Genomic DNA, 22,040 nt, shown 5'->3' with positions numbered 1-22,040 from the left:
ATCAGTGCTGGTTTGCGATCTACATGTCTCTTTTGCTCATTAAAAACTTATTGGATCTACTGTTCCACTCCGAGCGATTTCTTATAAGATTGCTGTTAGTCATCAGGATTGTTGTGAGTATATTTTAGTTTAGACCTTTGTTCAAATATTATTGAATTAACAACCAATGTGTAGACGGCCAAGACTTTATTATGTTCTGATGCATCCAGTGGTGATGTTTATAAAAATCAAAACATGATGCCTCATGCCTGTTTTCTCAATTGTTTGTAGCTTCCACAAAATCGTTTGGGTCGTGCAGGCTCTTCTGATCGAGTACAAAATGTTAATGATACAAACAATTTTCTTCTCGCATCTGACTAGGTAACATTGTAAGTTAGCATCAAACCCCGGAGGCAATACATGACAGCTCGAACTTAAAAACAAAAGGAAAATCGATAGGTCGAGCACTATTTTAACAAGCTTGACTGGAGTATCATTGTCTATCAGCATGAGTGTGCTATGAACACCTAAAGCTCGTCTTGAAGTCTCGCCTCCCCAGCTTTCTCAGCCTCATTTAACACAAAATTCTTGAGAGACTCAACGTTCCTAGGTCCTGCAATGGCATCATAGAGTTGGATCAGGAGTCTTCGTAATTGATTTTTCAGCACGGCAGAAGGCAACAGATGATAGGTAATAAATACTATCCAAAGAGAAGAGCTATTGACTGTGATGTACCGAAGTATAAACAGCAGTTTTAAAAGCACTGGGAGAAGGCCTTGTGGCATCAACTTGGTTGGGTATGGGTTTAGATCATAGCTGAGAAGATGAACCTTGGGAGAGATATATCGGTTTCATATTGCTTGAATATACTGAATACATGACCTTAATAAATTGCAAGCAGATAACAAACTGATAGAACATGACAACATCTACCATATGTGCTGCTCCTGCTACCCAGGGCCGTCTCTAGAATTTGGAGGCCCCTGTGCCAAACATAAATTGAGGCCCCATGTTTGGACAATCCTAATGATCGAAAGTGGAATTAGGAAAAAACGCTGGTGAAGTAGAATAGAGATTGGTGTCCGCTAGATTGATTTTCAGGCTGGGGGGAGTTGCATAGGCCAATGTGCGTGAAGAAATCAGGTTAGAGATTTAGCAGGCGATTAGGGGAGGGAAATTAGGAAGAGCGATTAGCAATCATATGCGTTAGTTTCCATTAGTCGTGAGCTTGAAAAGGCTGCATGCGCTTGGTGGGCTATACTGATTCTATCTTCACCTAATTAATACATATACTTTTTTGTACTTAACGAAATTTTGGGGGCCCCAAAAAATTAGGGGCCCTCTTCCGTCGTCCACTCTGCCCTTGCTGATATACGGGCCTGCTGCTACCTAAGGCTTATGCTTGACCTTTTGAGTGAAGATGACAAATGAGATTGCGAAACAACTGTAACTGTTACATATAATCAGCTTTGGCAGCAAGACAGTCGATTACAAGTTGCAAATTTTGATCTTTTGAGCTAGTAGAAACATGTTGAGATATTCATCAAATATTTAGATAAGCAGGCCTTCATTATCAATAGAAGCATAAAATTTACCAAGATATGAACAATAGGATATACTCCCTCCGTTCCATAATTCTTGTCTCAAATTTGTCCAAAAATGGATATATCTATTTCTAAAAGATGTCTAGATACATGTAAGATTTCGACAAGAATTATGGAACGGAGGGAGTACATAGTCTTCCTGTCATGCTATTTGTTTAGTTATGCAATGTTGCTGCCTCTACTATTGAATAAGCTGATATCCTGGTCATGGCTGATATATTGGTTAAATCACCTAAAATGGCATATTTTTTCGGACGTATTGGTGCAAGTTTGCAGAGGTTTTAATCTTTTAGATCCATGTGGTAGTCTGAATAATAAAATATTAAAAACCCACAGGGGATTTATGGATTCTAAATTTCTAATTACCACTATGGTCTAAATTTTATCAAGGGAACTGAACCGAGTGCAACTCAAATCCGTAAGTGCAACATATGCAGACATAGTTTCGTTTGTATTCTGAATAATCAAAGCCCGCAGGGGGTTTATGGATTCTGAACCGAGTGCAAAATATTCAGACATGGTTGCATTGTATCTAGAATAAGTTGTCCCTGTCAAACAAAAGTAGGTACATAAGAAAGATTACCTTTATATTTTGCAACTTCTTCGCCATCATAAAACACCTTGAATGTTGGGTATGAATGAATGTCCACTTTTGAACATACTGGTTTGCTTGCACCACAATCAACTTTCCCAATTTCAATTTCATCCGTACCCTCGATAACCTTCCCCAAGTCCTCCCATAGTGTTCCTAGGCTCTTGCTGCGAATGACACACCATTGTTTAGCACCAAATAACAAAAATTTCTACGGTTTGTAAATATATATCCAGCTCACTACTAAGACATGTAGAGCTTACCAGTGTTTACACCAAGGGACACAGAATTGCACAAACCATACGGTGTCCTTCTCCTTTACCTAAAAAAGAGACAAATTTGTCACGATCAAACTGGCTTAACCAAGAACAGTATGCGAGCATCGCAAGAAAGCAACTTACATCTGAACAGTGCTAGGAGCAATAGCAAGCACTGGCTCTAGTTTGACTAAAAGTCCAGCCAGCAAAACAATGGATTTCATTCCCTAGAAGCAAACAGCAGTTGGGCTCGAGTGCCACATCTAAATCCGGAAAATCATTGGAAACAATTAACACCCCCAATAGTGGCGATCTATCTCGTTCAATAAAGCCAGCCCAGAGTGGGATTGGCACTGAAGCACGCATGAAGCTAAATCGCTTACGAATCTGGCATAACAACTGCAGGTCAGTAACTAAGAACCGCCTGTTCAGTAGTACATCTCAGCAACCAAATACTAAGTCGATAAAATAGTAGTTTCAGTTCGCCTGTTATGCTTTGCAAGTAGTATCACATCTACAAAAAACAGTACTCCAGTTTTGGTTCGCCCAGTGTGGTTTGAAGAAGTAGCTCATCTAGAAGATGAGGAGTACCTTGTCGGTGAAGGTCTCTTCGGTGAGGGTGATGACCTCGGCGCCGGATCGCGCGGCGAGGACCACGAGAACGGCGACGACCAATACCAGCATGTGGATAGGGAGGCGGGAGCGGCGGCGAAGAGCCGGATCCATGGCTCGATCGGAGGACGGCGGCGGAGGGGGAGGATGAGACAGCCAGACAGGTGGGTTCGCGAGTGGGGTGGGTCGACGAAGTACTTGGATGGGCCGGGCACACTGACGTGGGTTTTGGCGTGTTGGTTTACGGCCCTGCCCTTATTCGTGGCAGGCTGTGGCCCAGTAATTGGGGTGGCCACCGAAAACCAGATTCTCAAAAAAAAAAAAACTAAACCCGAACCAAAAATAAAATAAAAACGTATTCGCAGTGAATTCGGATTTTGCGATACGGTCCATGTTTTATTTTGCCTCGGTTTCCCGGTCTTCGAAACCGATCAAATCGAAACACGGAGATAAAAATAAAACAATACAAAAACAAACTCATGTTGATCTAACCTGGGCAATGCAACAAGGCCCAACTATCACACACCTAGCCTCCCTCGAAAAGAAAAGGACAAGAGGCTACCGCAACATGTCTGTCCAATCTCCAACACTCTGCGGCCCTAATCAAGAATCTGCAGCGACGTCGCCGGAACCATGCCGCGGACGAGACTCGGCTGAGTCTATGACTCTATGGCTTCTTCCATCGACCCACATCCCTAAAACATCCCTCCTCTAGTTAGGATTAATTAATTAAGTGAGCTAAGCTGGAACCGGTGGTAAGGGAAGTGAACAAATTTGGGAACCATGAAATGTTCAGTTCAGGAAATACGATGTCACCGCCGCTTACTTTTGCATGGCTGTACGTTTTAATTAAGATAGACTATAATCTACGGGACCATCCACGGCAAAACGACGCATGGCAGCAGCATGCATGGGTTAGTTCGGGGACGCAGAGCACATGCAAACTCAGCGTTCGCTGTCAAAGCGCAAGGTCCAAGCGCCAGAAGATCATGGAAGAATCGTCTTGGCCCCTTTAGCTGCCCGGCACGGCACATGAGCATGTCCCATGATGCATCTCCTGGCTTTTGTCAACCATCCAACGCACGGCCACGTTCTATATATCCCGTTGGTTAGCCGAGGTGGTTGTTAATCTTTACACGTCATCTCTTATCCTAGATGATGGATGTGTCCGATGGATATGGTATAACTAATTAATCCGACCTTTTCCCTCCAAATTAAGAACCCGGCTCGTATACATCTGAAAAAAGAGCCCAACTCATGAGTCATCTCCTCCTCCACACGGGTAGATAATCGGTGTATTTGCTATCTTCTTTTTTGTTAATCGATCGAGATTCCTCGCCTTCATCTTGCATTTATGCTGTATACGTACGAATACGAAAAAAGAGGAACATGATATTCTCAATCTAGGAATGTGTAGGAATAGTGGATGATTATATTGTTTTACCGTTGCCGTTCTATGACAATTACGGTAGTACTTAATGAGAATTTAATCGGAATAAGTGCTCAGCCCGGCCGTCGGCCGATTAACCCACACGCGCGCCTCCACGGATTCTGCCACCTGAGCCACGTTCACCCGAGCAGGACGAGCAATCAACTCGGCCGGGGGCCACGCAGTAATAATACCGTTGCTGCTAACGGTCGATGTGCCACCGCGGCACCGCCTCATTGGCTGAAACGACATCTCCCTTGTACTACTCCATATTTATTGAATTCACACGAATAAATCTCTTACTCCAAAGCAAAAAGTTGCCCAAACCGCAGCAAAGGGGCAAACCGCCCGGCAGGCCGGCACAGACCCCACGGTCCAATCCGAGATCCAGGAACGCGGCGTCGCATTTCCACACGACGGGCCTGCTCGCTTCGCTGTGCGCGCGGGCGCAGAAGATCCCGCGCGGGGGAACGGCCGCCGGACGGTGGGCGCACACACCACCTGCCCGAAGCGTAACCGGTACGCGCGCGTGGGTGGCTCGGAGGATCCTCTGTACGGAGGAATAAACTGTGGCCCATGCTGTTGCCGGGGTACTTGGTGGGCCCCAGTTGGGGGATGGGTGGAGAACATATCTGGGGACTGGGGCCGAGGGAGGGACGATCATTGGGCCACACGGCGGTCGGTCTCGGGTCTCCGCCGCGGCCAGCCCAGTCCAGCCGCTGCGACCGTCCGCTCCGTGCGTCGGCTTGTGCCGCCGTTTCCGTTGAGCTAGATCCATCCATTCTTTTATTCCTTTTTTAAGCCTTGGCCAAGATGACGATCCATCCTAGAGCACAAGGAAAGCAAACTGTCCTTGCACAGTTTGTTTGATGGGTGGATACAAATTCAATGGCTTTGATCGCCTGTTTTATATTTTTTAAATCCCTAATTTTTGATGAACTGAAATAGTGTGGTTGGAAACCCATGTCTTTTTTTAAAGGTCCTTATTAATTATTAAAATATTGAGGTTATTGCAACACAAATGATTAGCAAGGCTATAAAAACTGAAATTACATTCAAGCCCTCAAAGTAGACAATGGAGTAGAGTTCGGCCCACATGTCCATAGAGCGCTTTTGGCGCCCACCGAGATAGATATCTACGCTCGCGTTCAACCGCTGTTTTTGGCGCTAACCGAGAAAGAGATATACCCACGCCCCCATCCTAACGCGTTCGATGCCCACCGAGATAGAGCCCCGCCCACACGTGCACCTCGACGCTTTCGGCGCCCACCGATAGAGCTCCGCCCACACGTGCTTCTCGACGCTTTCGGCGCCCATCGAGATACAGCTCCGCCCACGCGTCCATCCCGAGGCTTTCGGCGCCCACCGACATACAGCTCCGCCCAGGCGTCCATCCCGAGGCTTTCGGCGCCCACCGAGATATAGCTCCATCCACGCGTCCATCCCGACGCTTTCGGCGCCCGAGATAGAGCACAAAACACGCAAAAGTGCATTAGTTTACGTTTCACAAACACAAGCAAGGACCACAAAGTACGGCGACAAAAAATGTGATTATGCTTGCTTGTAAAGGGTAACACCGCTTTTTTACTTGGTGTAGTCTCACAAGTCAATTAGTTGTAGTTACAGACAAGAATTTCAACTTTTCAATATCCCCACGAAAGGCAAAATGAAGGATACAAACAAGTAAAAGAAGTTGTTGCATCATTCTTCGTGACATCATTATCAATGCTTCTATGCTTACCAATGTGGTCATGCAAAACAAAACTACGTAATGTAAATTTTAGTGCGTATATCATTTTTCTTTGCCACGTTTTTTTTTTGACAGCATGAAAACGCCTTCAGCATACGTTAAATAGCCATAAACCGCAGCATCAAAACGGTTCAAGGCACAAATGGAAGGAAGTGATTTTCTAACGAATTTATTGTTGTTGCTCAGTGATAAAAGTTTCCCAAAAAATAACACATACAAAAAAAATACTCTCTCTGATCCTAAATTCTTGACTCAAATTTGCCCAAATATGGATGTATCTATTCTTAAAAAACGTCTAGATAAATGTAATATTTCGACAATAGCTTAGGATCGGAGGGATCAGGTGTTATGTAGCGTCCAGGCGAAGTTCTACTGCAGATATCCACACCAAACTTATGTTTAGCATTTAGCCAAATAGGATGCTAAACATTTGTTGGTACAAACGAGAGGGTACCCATAGGCCATTCTATGGCAATCCAACCGCCCATTAATAGCAGTTGCCGTTCGACTCTCATATCCAACGGCCCCGATCTGTGGATGCCTGAGGAGATGAAAGCAACCCCAGAACAACCCACCACAAAATCCACCGAAATGCACACCCCCACCCCAGTGGGACCCGCTCACCAGCGATACAGTTCCCAGTTCTCCCTCGTTTCAACTTCAACCCCCTCTCCTCCTCTCTCCGTCTCAGTGTCTCACCACTCCTCGCTGCGGAATTTCTCTTACACCCACCAAACGCACACAGAGGCACGTACCACCCGAAGTGATCGGCGTCGTGGCGGCGAGATGGCGGCGGCGAAGACGATGACGTGGCACGAGGAGCTGGCCACGCTCGTGGGCGACACCGGCGTGCGCCTCCCCGGCGTCGGCGTGGATGCGGCGCCGGCGCCGGCGGGGGTGAATCGGGCGGCGGTTGGGGGCAGGTGGTACGGGGAGGAGGAGGAGGAGGGGAAGGTGGAGGAAGGGTGGGCGCAGCAGGCGAGGGGGTTCGCGGAGTCGACGGCGGAGATGCTGCGGGAGCTGGGGCTCGGGGTGTGGGACGTCGCCGCGCAGAGCCTCGCCGGCGCCGAGGACAGCGAGCTCGCGCGGCGGCTGCGGAGGCCTGCAGCGGCCGCGGGGAAGCGCCTCAGCTTCATGAACGAGTACCTCCCGGAGGACCGCGACCCCGTGAGGTGCTGGCTCGTCGTTGCCGCCGTCGCGTTCGTTGCGCTCCTCGGTAAGCGCCGCTGATCTCTCATCCACCGCTCTTCTCTGCCTCAGCACCTCGCGTGCACGTCTCTCTCTGCCTCCGGCTAAGCGTATAGTGTTGGTCCTGTCGTTGCGCATCATGACATGCGCGTTACGCGTTGTATTTGTTGATTTGTGGGGATGGATCTAACTGATTAAACGCGAAGCATGCGGTGCTTTCTTTTGCGAGGGTTTGCTTCGGTTTTCGAAATCAGTCCCCCTCTTTCTATGCGCCTCTTTTGTTGTTCTGAATGTTGGCGACAAAAGGTTGAAATGTGGGATCCATGCCTAGTGTGCCTGGGCAAACATTCGTTGATGGGACATCAATGCAACCATGGTTTCTAATCTGGCTGCGTACCTATGTGCCACAGCCAAGTCCTGAATATAGGTTGTCTCTTTGGGTTGGCTCTATGCTGACCTTCATCTCCAATTGTATATGGCACGACTGTAACTTTCTCTTAAATGATGAATCAATGTATTTTGAAATTCTGTTAGATCTGCCGAGTCAACATATTGGATAATGTTGTGGGCAGTCCATTGTTTTACTATTGAGTCAACATAGTTGTTTATTTGGTTATATGGACTCTATGATTAATATCTAATGGGTTACTATAGCATTCTATTATCGTTGTGAACATAAAGCTTCTTGCTTGCTAAGTGGCAGGTGTTGTTCAATTCCTCGTTAGACAATTCATCCGTTTTTCTAACTCTTCTTATCCTCGTAGCTGCATGGCCCTCCAGGGGCTTATGGGTGAGGAAAAACGTTGTAAAGTATACATCCAGAAAATGCCATTGTAAATGCTTATATATCAAATTTGCTGTGTCATTGCACCAGACACGGGAAGAAGTCTCTTGTATGAAGTGTTTCATTCACCAGTAAAATAGTCTGTAAATGTAGGAACAAATGCACTACTCCTACTCTGATTGATTTGTTAGTGACATTAGTTCTAATGCAGTATTAGGAGCTGGAACTGGCGATGAAACACCAGTAGAGCAACTGAGGAAACTATACATAAGCCCGCCAAATGCTAAAAGATTTCAACTTCCTGATGGACGACATCTGGCTTATGAAGAAAAAGGAGTTTCAGCTGAAAGGGCAAGATTTTCACTGATTGCTCCTCATTCCTTTCTTTCATCAAGGCTAGCAGGTCAGAATAACTGTTACTTGTTTCTGGACTATTGTACTGGCATTTCGATGCTGCATATTTGATGTACCCTGTTCTTTCCTATGCAGGAATCCCTGGAATCAACACATCTCTTCTAGAGGAATTTGGGGCCCGCCTTGTGACCTATGATCTTCCTGGTTTTGGTGAAAGTGATCCTCATCCAGGGCGAAATCTCAATTCTTCTGCATTAGATATGCTTCATTTGGCTGATGCCCTCGGGGTCGCGGACAAGTTCTGGGTTGTAGGCTATTCTGGAGGTGGCATGCATGCTTGGAGCGCTCTTCGTTACATTCCTGACCGAGTTGCAGGTATCCTACCCCAGATGCTTTGCTATGTTCTTTTGGAATACTCTATTTATAATTGCCCCGTTTTATATGTTATCCTCCCTTACTATGATAAATTAGTTGCAATGCTGATACCACTGTAAAGCTGTTTTTATGCTTGTGACTATCTGAAATCAACACCATATTTTTCTTATGCTTGTCACTTAGTGTTGACCATAGCTTATTAGCTTGCATTTAGGTAAGTTTGTCACTGACACAACCTATGAGAATAAGCAGTATTTCAGATACACTTAAAGTAAATTTGCAACTTTTTGATTTGATAAGAATGTAGTGGTTATTGAATAAGATGACCAAACATCCTCTGAATTTGTCTTCAGAGGAAAAGTCATGTTTTTTCATCATTTTGATTCTTCTAATTGAGAGAACCTTACACATGTTCCTGAGCTGGAACCTTAATTGGGTCAAGACATAGTAATAGCTGTTTTTACTTCCATGTTTATCACTGTTTTCATATTAAGATGTTGTTCTATTCAGTCAAAATCATTTTTAGGTGTATATTACAAGAACATAATGTTGCATATTTACTCATGGCTGAATGCTCATGTGTGACGTATTGCCCTAAATCCAGGTGCAGCAATGTTTGCCCCCATGGCAAATCCATATGACTCCAAGATGACCAAGGATGAGAAACGTAAAACATGGGACAGATGGTCAACTAAACGGAAACTAATGCACATTTTAGCTCGGAGGTTTCCATCACTATTACGCCTCTTTTATCTCCGAAGCTTCCTTTCTGGAAAGCAAGGACAACCTGAGAGTTGGTTGTCACTGTCATTAGGAAAGAAGGTATGCTGTTATCATTGTTATGTACAATCCTCAGGTGCCAATGCTATCTATCTGTTTTGGAAAGATGGGAACTGGTGCCATCATATACCATCATTTTCTGTACTTTCCCTGCACATGTTCAGTATAGGTAAACCAGATGCAGGATTTGTAGCAGGCTATCTTTACCTCAGACGAATACAATGATACAAAAGTGTTGGTAATGCGTTGTAGCTAGGAAAATAAACTTCAGATCTTGATTAAAAAAATCATGTTTAAAGAAATAAATCGTGTCTCAATTTCAGTGATGAGTGATTTGATCTACCCAATGTGTAGACCCAAATGCTAATAGACTAGTTTGTCTGTTGTTTCACATTGTATAGATACAGCCTGCGGAGGCTTGAGCTCTTGAGTGAACTGTCATTTATATAATACTGTGATTGGTTTTGGTATGCCATGCCGGCACTGCGATTCGCTCTGATTCAACCCCAGTGTTTGTTATTTGGGATCCCTTGTTATTTTGTCCCTGCACTGCCATAATTGCAGTATCAGTCCCCAAAAGGACATCAACATCCACACCATTGTTTTGTTGCATTATAGTGCTAGTAAGTAGTAACTGATTGCTTCAATGATGTATTATGTGAACTTGAGAATCATGAGGCCTATGTTATTCCTTGAGAAAGCCTGAAACTACTATGGACTTTCCAAGCTTGAGCATTGACCTTTTTTCATGCCAATGCTAATCTTTTGTGTATTACTCAGGACAAAGCTTTACTGGAAGGTGCTATGTTCAATGCATTCTGGGAGAAGGATGTCGCAGAGTCCGTGCGCCAGGGAGACGCGAAACCATTCGTAGAGGAAGCTGTGATGCAAGTATCTGACTGGGGTTTCAGCTTGTCTGACATTCAGATGCAGAAGAAAGAGGATCAGGGATTGTTTGAATTGATCAAGTCTCTGTTCAGTCAGGCTGAACGAGAGTGGGTGGGATTTCTTGGCCCAATACACATATGGCAGGTTTGTAGTCTGTTCGCTAGAAATGATTGATGATTTCATATTGATTAGGCATATTCATGCGTTGTCATAGGTACTCGAACCTTAGTTCATGATAATTGAATAGGAGTGGCTTGTGGTTGGTAGAAATAGAAGGAAACATATTCTAGTTGTGTCATGTGCGCTAGTGCACTACGAGGTAAACGTTAGTTGGAGGGAGGTTGGGTGACGATGGCTTGAAATAGAGCAGCATTAGATGAAGTAGTACATCTATTGAGGGAGGAATAGATCTAGAATAGCTATTCAAGGGAGAGACCCGAACTGGACTTCAGGGATTCGGGTAAACTTATGCAGCCGGCCATAGCAATGTTGCGGATATGCTTTCTCCTTCTTGATGCAACATCTTCATGATCCTAATGGACTGCACTGCACGTAACAACACACCTTCCCTTCATTTAAATGTCCAGCTGCTTTCATCAGCACCCTTGTAGAACAACTTAGGTAGTTAAAGTTGTTTAAAAAAATGAGTTGTAACAACACATTGAAGAGGTTGCATTTGTAGTTGGTTATAGTGGAAATGGCATTGTATTGCATAATTTAGAAAATTCAAGGTCTACATATGTACTAAAAATGAATCCCAAACTGGCAACATGATTGATACAATCATATAAATTTGCACTGTTACACTACATAATTACTGCGGTTTGTTCTTACATTGCTTGACGAATGAACTGCTGTACTCTGTATATTACATGATGAATCATATTTTTCCTCAGACTATGTTGCATCCCCATGCTGCTGAGGGCTGACTGAAGCACTTCTTGATGAATCCCTATTTATTTATCTTGGCAGGGAATGGATGACCGGGTGGTGCCGCCATCAGTGACTGAATATGTCCGTAGGATGGTTCCAGGAGCTACTGTACACAAACTTCTTGATGAAGGCCACTTCTCGTACTTCTGTTTCTGCGATGAATGCCATAGGCAGATATTCTCCACCCTGTTCGGCATTCCCCAGGGCCCTATCAGTCCTGTACAGGAATCAGGTGAAGTGGCCCCAGAATTCGCTGAAGAAACAACAGCATCTGAGGAATTCGCAGAACAGGAGCAAGACACATCAGAGTGCTTGGCCTGATCACATTCAGCTTCATGATCATCAGTACAGATACGACTTTTAACACAGATCTCACAGAAAGATAGGCTTTTCTTTGCCGCTGGCGAAGAATGCTGACAACAGGCGGGGCTGAGCTGCTGCTTGTAAGGCGCGAGTAAAGCAAAGAAGCTCTGGAGTCTGGAACGGAGGCTGCACTAAATGGGCTAGTTCACTATAATGTACAAAGAAGTCCTAAAAATCTGCACAATCACCTCCTTGGTGCGCTTCTAGTATAGCTCAATATTGAGATTTGATTGACCTTCGATAATGCAACGCCCTTGCAATACATACTTTGCACATCGGCCTCCTGTGTGGTGTAATGGAATGGATGGTTGTATTGCTCTCTCAGCTATGCAGAAGTAGGAGGAAATTGACTATTTATCCTGAAGTCGCTGTTTGTTTGATTAAAAAAAAGTGCCACGTAGGTGGGTCTGACCGTGGTTGACCTCCGCTATGGTTTTGTAGAACCATTTTCTCCTTCGCGTCTCCCTCCATCTCTATTGTTGTTCTTTACCCGTCCTGAAATGTGGTTGTTCCATCCCCCGTCCTGAAATGGGCTTCAGACTTCAGAGAGACCATAGAAGCCGGGAACGCGGGTCGGTGCCGTGTCCCGTGACCCGGGGTCGATCGACCCAATTTGGGGTCGATACACCAAGGTAGTTCTTCTTCAGTTTGCCCCAGGGGTAGCGACCCCCGACCCGCGACCCCGTTACTCGATCCGAGCGATCCGGGTTCTTGGCAACTATGAGAGAGACGGTCGGTGGTCTGCTCGTGCTTGTTCCTGGTGGTGGCCGCACGGGTGCTGACGAGCACGGAGACAGAGGTGACGATGATGGAGGAGTGCGCGAAGTCGGTGATTGTGGAGGCGGCGTGCAGGGGCGTGTCAGACACACACCACGGCGTGGATGCAGAGGCGGCGATGATGCGGAATGACAAGCTGTAAATACCTCATCGTCCTCCGCCTATGTGTGACAAATTAGAACTTGTGAGTTAACACAACTGTGGCCGCCGGTGCCTTTCCTTCTCTTCCACCAGTGCATCTACTCTCGTCCATCAGTTCTGTCTTTGACTGAAGACGGAACTGAAGTACTTCCTCCGTCCTGAAATACTTTTCCTTCTCTTCCGCCAGTGCATCTACTCTCGTCCATCAGTTCTGCTTTGACTGAAGACGGAATTAAAGTACTTCTTCCGTTCTGAAATAAGTGACGTGGATTTGTATAGATTGATTTGCATAGATTCTTACAAACCCGAAGAACCAGACCGACTGCCCACAACGACACAGATGCTGTTTGCTTTCCAACCAGTGGGGCCTTCCCGGTCGAGAAAGAAAATGATAGAATTGCGGATCAATTTTTCTTCGATCCATCTCAATCCTCCATGCAAAGAATTCTACGGCCGAACGCGGCACCGAAGGTGAAATGAAGGGGAGGCCGAAGGGGTACGTCTCTTCGTCCTTTGACCTCCCTGTCTCGTATCAGGCCAATTCCAGCGAAGAGACCTATTTTGTGTCCGTTTTGGTCTCCTTTTGGCCACCCATTTAATCTACTCCCTCCGTCCAACAAAAAATGTCTCAGCTTTGACTTTTAAATGCACCTATACACTAAGTCATGTCTAAATACATTCAAATTTTGAAAAACTTGAGACATCTTTTGTTGGACTGAGGAAGTACTTTATTACTCATAAACATGTGGGTCAACGGAGGAAAAATGAGCAAAGTGCGGACGAGATGAGTGCAAAAGACCCTCTCCCTGAAGCAGATTTGGGTCAGAATGACCAAATGGGTCGCGTCCTGACAAAAAGCGGATTGGTGAGGCCCTGTTTGTTTGGACTTCTGCTTCAGCTTTTGGTGCTTCTAGCAATCTCAAAAACACTTTTCTCGTTTACACATGAAGCTGAGAAACACCTCCGGACCTGCTTTGACGGGAGAAGTGTTTTTGAAATTACTAAAAGTTCTAAAAGCTGAAACAGAGGACCAAACAAACCGGGCTGAGTCCGTTTGGCCCAAACGGACAAAATGTTCTTCCCGCTGGAGTCCGTTTGTGCCAAAAGAACCGAAGCCATGCCCCACCGTGAGCGCTCCATGGCGGCGGCCTGAAGTCCGGCGGCGGCGACGGAAGCTTCAAGACCGGTGGCAGCGGATCTTCCCCTATCCGGTGCGCCCCCCCCCCCCCCCTCTCTCTCTCTCTCTCGGGACTCCTCTAACTCCTCTTTCCCCTCGGCGAACGGAGAAGGGGGCTGGGGGCCGCTCTCGCGATGGGATTAGACGGCTAGGGTTCCTCCGCCGCCGCCGTTACTCCGGCGCCGGCGTCCACCGGTGCCAGTCTACTCCGGCGGCCTCCGCTCCCCCCACCCCTCCTTCCCTCGCCCTCTTCCTCTCTGGTTCCTTCCCGAGCCAGATGGAGAGCCCCTCCTCACCCCATCCACCTTGGCCCCTGCAAATCCGGTGGCTGCAGCCCACTTGGCTATGGCAGCGGCGACTCAGGGCGCTCCTTCTGCGACCCTCCGCAGCGGCGTACCCCTGTCTCCGGTTGCAGCTATGGGCCCGTCCACCAACTCCGTCGTGCCCGTCACCTGTTCGACATTTGGCCTCGCTCATGGTGCTGGTCGCGGCGCGCTGTGACGGCATGGGTGACAATGATGGTTGGCAGCGGGTCAGTCCAGAAATCCGGTGCTCAGGAGGTGCTGCTCCGGTGTTCGCGTCAACTGTGGCGAGTCACGGCTGCGATCTTCCGTCAGTTGCAGGGATGGGCGCCAGTTACTCGAAGACTGATGGCATAGGCAGCTGATGGTATCGATGCTGCTGTTTTTTCTCTGTGGCGGCTATGAAATGCTACAGGATTTTCTGATTTTTCATGTACTGAATCCCAAGTGTATTGTGGGCATCTGGTGCTGTTTGCCTGTATGGGGTAGAGCCCTGATGTCTGTTCTTTGTTTATCCTAAATTATGTAAAAACACTATGGTTTCCATTAATGAAACCGGGGGGCAGCCCGTTTTGATAAAAAAAAACTCCTCTTTCCCCTCGCGCCGTCCCCTTCTGCTCTGTCGAACTCGAATCGCGTCGCCGCCACGCGACCTTGGGCGCCGTTGCCTTGTTCCGCTGTCAGCCTTTGTGTGGCGCAGCCAGGCGTAGCGTCTCGCCATCACCGTTTCTCTTGCTGCTGCTGCTGCTGCTCTCTCTCTCTCTCGGAGCTGCCCTCTGTAAACTCTCTGTTCCCCTCTGTTTCTCCTGAAACTTGCAACCTGCCGCGTCAAGGGCCACGGCCGTGGTGTGCTTTCGGCGCGTCAGGGTCCATGTCCAGGTCGGAGAAGGATCGCTCTGTGGCGCTGCTGGCCTTGCTGTACGTGCTTGTCCGTCTTCAGCTAAGCGGTTTATCTTCCAGCGCTGGGTGCTAGTTCCAGGCGCTAAACTACAATATCTCCTAAACTACCCTCCGATTCATGTTGCAAGCCAAAAACTCATAAAGCGCCCGGCGATTATTTTGGCAGCGTTGCATAACCTGGAAATGCCGCTAGCAAACGTATTTTGGATGGGATTTTGATCCTGGCGTCGGTGTTTAAGCGCCGCGTTGAAGATGCTCTTAGCTAGTGTAGTGTAAATTTGTTTTTCTCCATGGAGCTGAAATGTGAAAAACTGAATATAGGTAATTTGCTACTCTCTCTGACCCATATTACTTGTCCCAGACTTAGTACTAAATCAGTGACAAGTAATTCCGGCCGGAGGAAGTATTACATTATGGTATATGCTATTGCATTTTGTGGTTGTCATTGTAGTTAGGTCAAACATAAATATTTACTTGACATTCACACCTAGATGACTCTCCATGGACACCATGCAGTCAGTTGTTGACTCATTGTTGTGAAATTTGACTAAAACTGTCGATGTTCTATTTTTCATTTCATGATATAGTGTTGCTAGTTGCTACAACTTTGTCTTCCCTGCTGTCTTTCACGGTCTGCCTGTCTGGGACATGCAAGGTTTAATTGAGTTATCTGAACAATTAGGTGCTTGTTGAGTGCTGTGAATAATTTGGTGCTGTCAATGAAATCTACACTTGGTATAACTGAATCTTAATTTAATGGAAACATGATGAACTGTATTCAACATTTTGTCTGACAATATGAATGAGCATAAACCATTTTACTCTAGAACATCCTAACCATGCAGGAACATATTCTTCCTAATACATCATAAGCTATTCATCTCATCTTAACTTACTATTTCTTTGGCAGTTACAGCAAGGTCAATTTCCATCATGAATACAACTCAGAAAATAGAACCAGCTGCTAATGTTGCTCAACAAGCCTCACAATTCAGACGATGGGGACGAAAACATCCATTTGTTCGATATGGTTTGCCACTCATTTCTTTGACAGTGTTTGGTGCAGTGGGTCTAGCTCATCTTATACAGGGAAGGTAGTCATTCGTCTTTCTGCACTGGCCAAAATCAGTCTATCTAATTGTATCTAGGCATCATTTTGTTCCACATATTTGATTGTGCTAGTTCATTTGTATTTTGCAGCAAAGAAGTAACGAGGGAAAAGGAGGATATGGAATGGGAGGTTGTAGAGACAACAAAGGCTCTAAGCCGAACAGGACCGGTGGAAGGGGCCTATAAGCCTAAGAAGCTCTCACTAGAGGATGAACTGAAGGTCATGTTGTGTTCATATGTGAAAGAAATGAGGTTTTTGATTTATTTATTTTCATGATTGGTCTGACTGATGAGCTCCCACTCCTTATATTATAGGCTTTGCAGCAGAAGGTGGACATAAACAACTACGACTACAAGAGAATTCCGAAACCAAATGAAAATAAGTGAAGCAGTCCATCTTTTTGTCCATGAGTTATGTTGAATGCTGTCCAAATGTCAATGAGACCGAGAAGACATTATTTTCAGAACTCTGCTTTGTGGCCACCAGCTGCAGAGAATTAGGTTGAGGATCTTGAACTGTAGGAATCATTGTTTGTAGTGACACTGGGACAGCCGTGGAGAAGTATATGTATGTCTACCTTGAGATTTTTCATCCAATTTCGCTCCCAAAACGGACCAATAAATTTTAAACTGAGTGCTCTGGCAGGCTGGCAGCTGACCATTCAATATGTATACATTTGTTCCTGTAAGCGAATCGAGATATATATCACGACCAATTGTTGGCAGAACACTAGAAAAAATGGGGGGAAGTTAAATCCTCCTAAACTTGAAATTTGAAAGTTTGACATTTGGTGTATGGATCAGATGTTCGATCTTAATTGGATCGGCAAAAATTGTACTCAGGACGGTGACATTGTTTCCCAAGTTGTCTCTGTTTTCATTTTTGCTTGTTCAGTGTACACTCGTCCGAATCGAAGTAGAGATGTAAAAAGTATTTAACATTTTGTGGAAAAGGGAATAAGAAAAAAAGTGTTAAAAAAGCCTATGCATATTTGAAAATATGCGCTAAAGTATGGAGATGTCAACTTACTGTACTTATATAATGCAGATCAAAATGCACATCAACTGAGGGATATCATAAAAAATCCCAAAAACCTAGTGGACTAACAGGTAATCGTAGTCTTGAAGAAGTTCTTTTCACCCGACGGCGCGACACGATGGCCGCCGCCGCCGGAGAAGCTCCACTGTCGCAGGCGATCTACTCCTTCGGGAAGCCATGGCCAGAGCTCAACGAAGGCCTCTCCTACACCGACACGTTCCGTTGCGCTGGTCCTGGTCAGCCTCCCCTCCCGGCTCCCTCCCGCTCTTCCTGGTTTTGTTACTTCCTCTGATTTCTTGACATGCGAGCAGCTGCGGACACCAGCACCACCTTGATCGAGTTCTACTCTGACAACTACAAGAGTTCTGCGCCATTGCCAGGGTATGTAGCTAAGGGCCACGCCCACTTCCTAATCTCCGCCATCGAATGGTTTCTAGTGGTTTCCTTTTCCTTTTTCTACTGGGATTTGATCAGTCTGGAGGCTGGAGTGCTGTTTTGATTTGATGGTGATTGTATTCTCCTCTGCAGGTGGATTCATAGGATTCGTAATGGCCAGGTAGAGTATGCAACATCAAGTAGTTAATTTCTCGTTCTGTTTTTACCCATTTTTAGTGTCGTGTATCACAGTGGGGCTGGCATAATAAGATCTGCGTATGAACTAATAATATTTATTTATTTACTTAATTTTGCAATTAGTTGATATACTGTTGGTACGAGTTGCTAGCTCAGAGGCTTACGGATCCTTCGTGTTGATATTTTTCCCCTTCACCCTTTTGAGCTATCGTACATTCCAATGCGTGCATACAAAGATTTGTCTGATATGTTGTACTCCCTCCGATCCATAATAAGTGTCAGGGATTTAGTACAGTTGATGGTCAAGTTGTAGATTTCCAAAGTTCAAACGTTTGAGAAAAAAAATGCATGTGTGTGATGGAATATAAATGAAGACTTTGAGATTTTATTTGCAGATAACAGTTGATGGTCAAGTTGTTATTGACCCAGAAATGATTCTCAGGTACTTTTCTTCTTCTATTTGCCGCATATATTTGAAACAAATTCATGAAAATATGACATGTATCTGATGTGGCTCTTGTTTTTCAGGGAAGGTTCTAAATTAGTATATCATCGCCTCGCATGGCAGGAGCCACTTGCACCACATATGCTTCAAGTGCTTTATGAAGATGATGACATAGTATGAACCTGATATTCTTGTTAAATTGCAGAACCATCAGAATTTAGCCGCGCTCATCTAATTTTTGCAAACCACGTGTTTGTTTTCCATTTCATGACTGTCCATTATTGTTACGATAGTTACTTTCAGTAAGTATGAAGCTCCATTTGTTCCTATGCATGTCTGTTAAAATTAGTAGTAACACATAAATATACATTTGGAATCATAACTATAAATGAGCTCAAGAAGATTTCGTCAGGTCGCCCTTAATAAGCCTTCCGGTTTGCAAGTTCTGCCTAAAGGACTCTTCCAGCAGCGTACTGTTCTAGCACAACTTCAATGGAAAGAGTGGAAGATGCCCCTATCAAGCTGCTCGAAGAGAAAAAATGTGCAATCACATCCTGTACCTGTTCATCGATTAGGAAGGGGCACATCAGGTTTGTTTTGTTTTTGTTTGGTTCAGCCATATCAAGAGACTCTGTCTCATAGGTAATCAGCTGGCATTACTGCAATTACTTTCATATGCTCCAAGATGACATGACGGTATCTTTTATGAACAAACCCTATTTTCTCAGAAAAAAGTACCAATCAAGTTTTTTATACTATAAACAAGAGGCAATAGGGGTTGTTCACAGGTATAACAAACAGCGTTTTTAACCATAATATAACAAAGAGCTCTGCAATGAAGCCTGACTCTCCGACTATTTTTGGTAAAAAAAATTAGACTCACAGAAAAAAATAATGTTTGCTGCTGCTGCTGCACGTTGCGACATTCAGTGTCTTCAGGTTTCTGATGACCTGCGCATTTGATCTTAGGTCTACTACTTTGTGCCAAGACAAAGCTTGCCAAAGTTCGACTTGCATCTTATTTTGCAGAAGGCACTATAAATGCTGGAAACAAAAGGTGTACGATTTTCTCTTTCGGATTTGAAAAGGTACTCTACCGTTAGTACCACCCAGTCTTTCTTAACTGATCAATGCAATTTATAGGGATGAAACAGAGGATAGCAGAGAACGGAAAGTTTCAAAATTCTATCGAGCGTTAGTAACTGGGATACTTGAAAATGATGAGGTACTGCCTTTTCACCCCTCACATCTATGGATTGCACTATTATGATATCTTTCTCTATTCAGTGTCAAATTCAAATTGATATTCAGGGGCTATACAATCTTGTGAATAAAATATTTATGGTACAATTCTTTTCTATGCACCTGTAGGACGTGGTTACTCAACCCATAGGATTAGTTCATTATCCCGGAGTTTCAGAGGGACTTTATGTGGCATGTTCCTCAGGTACTACAATTCTACTGGTCATGAATGAGTTTCTAAGACTAATTTATTCTGTAATTTTATCTTTGCAATATTCCTTCTTAGGGAAGCAGGCAGTGAGTAAAGTGTGTGTTCTAGAGAGACTTGCACACGAAAATCAAACGTTGGTCCAGGTATGATGCTTATGTTACAATCATTTAGACATGGACAGCGTCCCCTCCATCTGGATTGCTCACGTGTATAATAGTAAATTAACATTTTCTTTATGTATGCCAATCTTTCTTTTCCTTGATTGGTGCAGGTCGAAATTCATTCAGGACGGCCCCACCAAATTCGGATACACCTTGGGTACATTGGACACCCTCTTGTTGGTAAGTTTGTAAGATGGCCATAATAGAACTTAAGCTCTTGTCATGAAGGCTTGCATCGGTGTGTTTTTTCCTATCATAAGCAAAGTCTTTTTCTTCTTAATAAAGGCCTGACAGACCCCAATTTCATTAAAATTTAACATAAATGCAAACTTCAGACACTTACGATTTCTCTCTTTCTTATTCATTCATCAGATGACCCTCTCTATGGTATTGGTGGGCAGCCTAAATTTGCTGACCTGGAACATAGTTGTCCTGATGTTTCTTTTGCATATGACGGGTATTTATTTCATCTTTCATCCCTGCTGAGATACCTCCATACATGATTTCCCCCCATTCTTGTACTAGTTTGACTAATGTTACTAACCTTTTTTTAGAGGTTATGAGAGACCTTTACAGCCTGTTCCTGGAGACTGTGGGTATCACTTACATGCGCATTGGCTGGTCCTTTGTCATCCAAGTACAGAGAAGGTAATGATAAGTGAATCCTTCTAAACTTGGGTATCATTCTCTATCTGACATGTGCAATAGCTTATGACCTCAAAAAGCGATTCATGTAATATCAATAGTTTTCCCGCTCATTCCTGTTGCTAACGCTGCATTCTCACGTGGCCATGCCACCACCAATTAATTCATAGTCAGATACGATATACTGAATGAGAAATGAGTCAGATTACGTGATTCATTGGCGATCAAGACATGATTATTGGGGTGTACGAGTAGGGTTGCAAGTGGGATCCCACTTAAGTCCCACTTCTAGTTCATTTTTTAATTTCAGTTCAGATTTGAGCCAAGATTTTGAACTAGCAAATACCAAATGAACTGGAAGTGGGACTTAAATGGGAGCCCATTTGCAACCCTATGTACGGGGGTTGCCTAATCTTAGGTGTGTGGCATGTGCAAACAATCTTTCATTTGATTTGTGCATCAAGCTTCAAGGCACAACACCTTTACATTTTCTAGAAAATAAATTATCCCCATATTAATAGAGAAAAAAAGGTATAGATATACTGCTTAATTGGTGGATTAAGCTCACAACGGTTCAGATTAATCACATATATGTTATAATTGTTACAGTTGTATAAGAAAATAAGAAATCAAACTATATTTCTTCATAAATTAGAATTATAAATGATTGAAAGTACACGCGAATGTGCAGAGGGGATTTGAAGCCTAGCACTCAAATTAAAGAGATATCCAGATCAAAGCAACTTTTGATGCTGTGTATCAACTGACATCATTTTAGTTACTCCACTTCTTACGTTTCTGTGGTCGGCTTTGCAGATGGTGAAAATCACAGCTCCTCTGCCACGAATCCTACAGACTCGAGAGGAACGGTGCGCTAAGCAAGTTGATAGTTGAGCTCATAAATTTTCGTATGAAAATATTTGTAAAGAGGGGCAATCAGGCAGAGTTCACAGGGTCTATCTGTATACCGGTATACCCCATGTTTTGCAAGCCCATGGAGATGGAGGCCAATGCAAACTAGCTAGAGACTCTTCAGTAGATGGTAGTAGAGTGCATACGGCATACCAGCATATGAGGTGTAGGCGACCAGGCGTGTAGCTCAGTGTCTGTCTGAGGTTTTGCGTGGCTAGCGTAGTGGAGGATACAAACATGGTACGCCATTGTTGAGTTTAAATGGTCATTGTACGCTTCTGCCGAAAAACTAAGATGAACCCTTTTTTTTCATGAAAAAGGAAGAATGTGAACTGCTATCTCTGCCTTGAAGATGCACAAAGCCAAATCATAAGGAGTAATTTGTTGTATTTGTGTTGCGTTGTATATGGCGAAAGCCATTTCATCCTTCGCTGCGACAAAAGTGTACGCATGTCATGTTGTTAGTTTTTAACCCCATCTCCATGCATCTACGATGTATTCCCAAACCAGCTTGAAA

At 44.6% G+C, this 22,040-nt stretch overlaps 4 protein-coding genes across 6 annotated transcripts; 3 read left to right on the top strand and 1 right to left on the bottom strand.

The window, feature by feature from the left end:
* Nucleotides 1-217: 217 nt before the first annotated feature.
* LOC100835881 (protein disulfide isomerase-like 5-1) lies at nucleotides 218-3,247 on the bottom strand. Its single transcript, XM_003558123.4, has 4 exons — nucleotides 3,024-3,247; nucleotides 2,439-2,497; nucleotides 2,167-2,342; nucleotides 218-592 (listed from the first exon to the last, which is right to left on the bottom strand). Exons 1-4 carry the CDS (start codon nucleotides 3,156-3,158, stop codon nucleotides 507-509), a joined length of 456 nt encoding a protein of 151 aa, XP_003558171.1. The 5' UTR covers nucleotides 3,159-3,247; the 3' UTR covers nucleotides 218-506.
* Nucleotides 3,248-6,862: 3,615 nt separating this feature from the next.
* Nucleotides 6,863-12,252, top strand: LOC100834956. The gene is made up of 6 exons (XM_003558120.4): nucleotides 6,863-7,439; nucleotides 8,407-8,598; nucleotides 8,685-8,924; nucleotides 9,529-9,746; nucleotides 10,485-10,736; nucleotides 11,565-12,252. The coding sequence occupies exons 1-6, from the start codon at nucleotides 7,010-7,012 to the stop codon at nucleotides 11,844-11,846; spliced, it is 1,614 nt and encodes a 537-aa protein (XP_003558168.1). The 5' UTR covers nucleotides 6,863-7,009; the 3' UTR covers nucleotides 11,847-12,252.
* Nucleotides 12,253-13,858: 1,606 nt separating this feature from the next.
* LOC100834651 (cytochrome c oxidase assembly protein cox16, mitochondrial) lies at nucleotides 13,859-17,100 on the top strand. 2 transcript variants are annotated; one of them, XM_003558119.4, is made up of 4 exons: nucleotides 13,859-14,017; nucleotides 16,096-16,279; nucleotides 16,386-16,515; nucleotides 16,611-17,100. In XM_003558119.4, the coding sequence occupies exons 2-4, from the start codon at nucleotides 16,119-16,121 to the stop codon at nucleotides 16,680-16,682; spliced, it is 363 nt and encodes a 120-aa protein (XP_003558167.1). In that variant the 5' UTR covers nucleotides 13,859-14,017; nucleotides 16,096-16,118; the 3' UTR covers nucleotides 16,683-17,100. The 2 variants fall into 2 exon arrangements, with proteins under 2 accessions (XP_003558167.1, XP_010228758.1); XM_010230456.3 differs by having other exon boundaries at nucleotides 13,860-14,017; nucleotides 16,102-16,279.
* Nucleotides 17,101-17,365: 265 nt separating this feature from the next.
* On the top strand, nucleotides 17,366-21,912 carry LOC100842617 (RNA pseudouridine synthase 5). Of its 2 annotated transcripts, XM_003561691.3 has the most exons (14): nucleotides 17,366-17,570; nucleotides 17,646-17,715; nucleotides 17,863-17,890; nucleotides 18,303-18,349; nucleotides 18,436-18,526; nucleotides 18,765-18,942; nucleotides 19,322-19,409; nucleotides 19,496-19,577; nucleotides 19,724-19,799; nucleotides 19,881-19,948; nucleotides 20,077-20,146; nucleotides 20,339-20,423; nucleotides 20,521-20,614; nucleotides 21,428-21,912. In XM_003561691.3, the coding sequence occupies exons 1-14, from the start codon at nucleotides 17,453-17,455 to the stop codon at nucleotides 21,503-21,505; spliced, it is 1,173 nt and encodes a 390-aa protein (XP_003561739.1). In that variant the 5' UTR covers nucleotides 17,366-17,452; the 3' UTR covers nucleotides 21,506-21,912. The 2 variants fall into 2 exon arrangements, with proteins under 2 accessions (XP_003561739.1, XP_024317091.1); XM_024461323.1 differs by lacking the exons at nucleotides 17,366-17,570; nucleotides 17,646-17,715; nucleotides 17,863-17,890; nucleotides 18,303-18,349; nucleotides 18,436-18,526 and having other exon boundaries at nucleotides 18,528-18,942; nucleotides 19,507-19,577.
* Nucleotides 21,913-22,040: the final 128 nt, after the last annotated feature.

The sequence above is a fragment of the Brachypodium distachyon genome, chromosome 1, assembly GCF_000005505.3.
Source record: "Brachypodium distachyon strain Bd21 chromosome 1, Brachypodium_distachyon_v3.0, whole genome shotgun sequence".
NCBI lineage: Eukaryota > Viridiplantae > Streptophyta > Magnoliopsida > Poales > Poaceae > Brachypodium > Brachypodium distachyon.
The sequence above is the reverse complement of the archived record's forward strand: the minus strand, read 5'-3'. Positions and strand labels throughout refer to the sequence as shown.

Bases quoted from the DNA above. Each gene is read 5' to 3' on its own strand.
- LOC100834956 (XM_003558120.4), top strand. From the start codon at position 7,010: ATGGCGGCGGCGAAGACGATGACGTGGCACGAGGAGCTGGCCACGCTC. The intron at 8,599-8,684 runs GTCAGAATAACT...TTTCCTATGCAG, and splicing joins TCTTTCATCAAGGCTAGCAG to GAATCCCTGGAATCAACACA. The intron at 10,737-11,564 runs GTTTGTAGTCTG...TTATCTTGGCAG, and splicing joins GCCCAATACACATATGGCAG to GGAATGGATGACCGGGTGGT.
- LOC100835881 (XM_003558123.4), bottom strand. From the start codon at position 3,158: ATGGATCCGGCTCTTCGCCGCCGCTCCCGCCTCCCTATCCACATGCTG. The intron at 2,343-2,438 runs GTAAGCTCTACA...TGTCATTCGCAG, and splicing joins GTCCCTTGGTGTAAACACTG to CAAGAGCCTAGGAACACTAT. The intron at 593-2,166 runs GTAATCTTTCTT...ATGCCATTGCAG, and splicing joins AGAAGTTGCAAAATATAAAG to GACCTAGGAACGTTGAGTCT.
- LOC100842617 (XM_003561691.3), top strand. From the start codon at position 17,453: ATGGCCGCCGCCGCCGGAGAAGCTCCACTGTCGCAGGCGATCTACTCC. The intron at 20,424-20,520 runs GTATTTATTTCA...ACCTTTTTTTAG, and splicing joins GTTTCTTTTGCATATGACGG to AGGTTATGAGAGACCTTTAC. The intron at 20,615-21,427 runs GTAATGATAAGT...TCGGCTTTGCAG, and splicing joins GTCATCCAAGTACAGAGAAG to ATGGTGAAAATCACAGCTCC.
- LOC100834651 (XM_003558119.4), top strand. From the start codon at position 16,119: ATGAATACAACTCAGAAAATAGAACCAGCTGCTAATGTTGCTCAACAA. The intron at 16,280-16,385 runs GTAGTCATTCGT...TGTATTTTGCAG, and splicing joins GCTCATCTTATACAGGGAAG to CAAAGAAGTAACGAGGGAAA. The intron at 16,516-16,610 runs GTCATGTTGTGT...CTTATATTATAG, and splicing joins CACTAGAGGATGAACTGAAG to GCTTTGCAGCAGAAGGTGGA.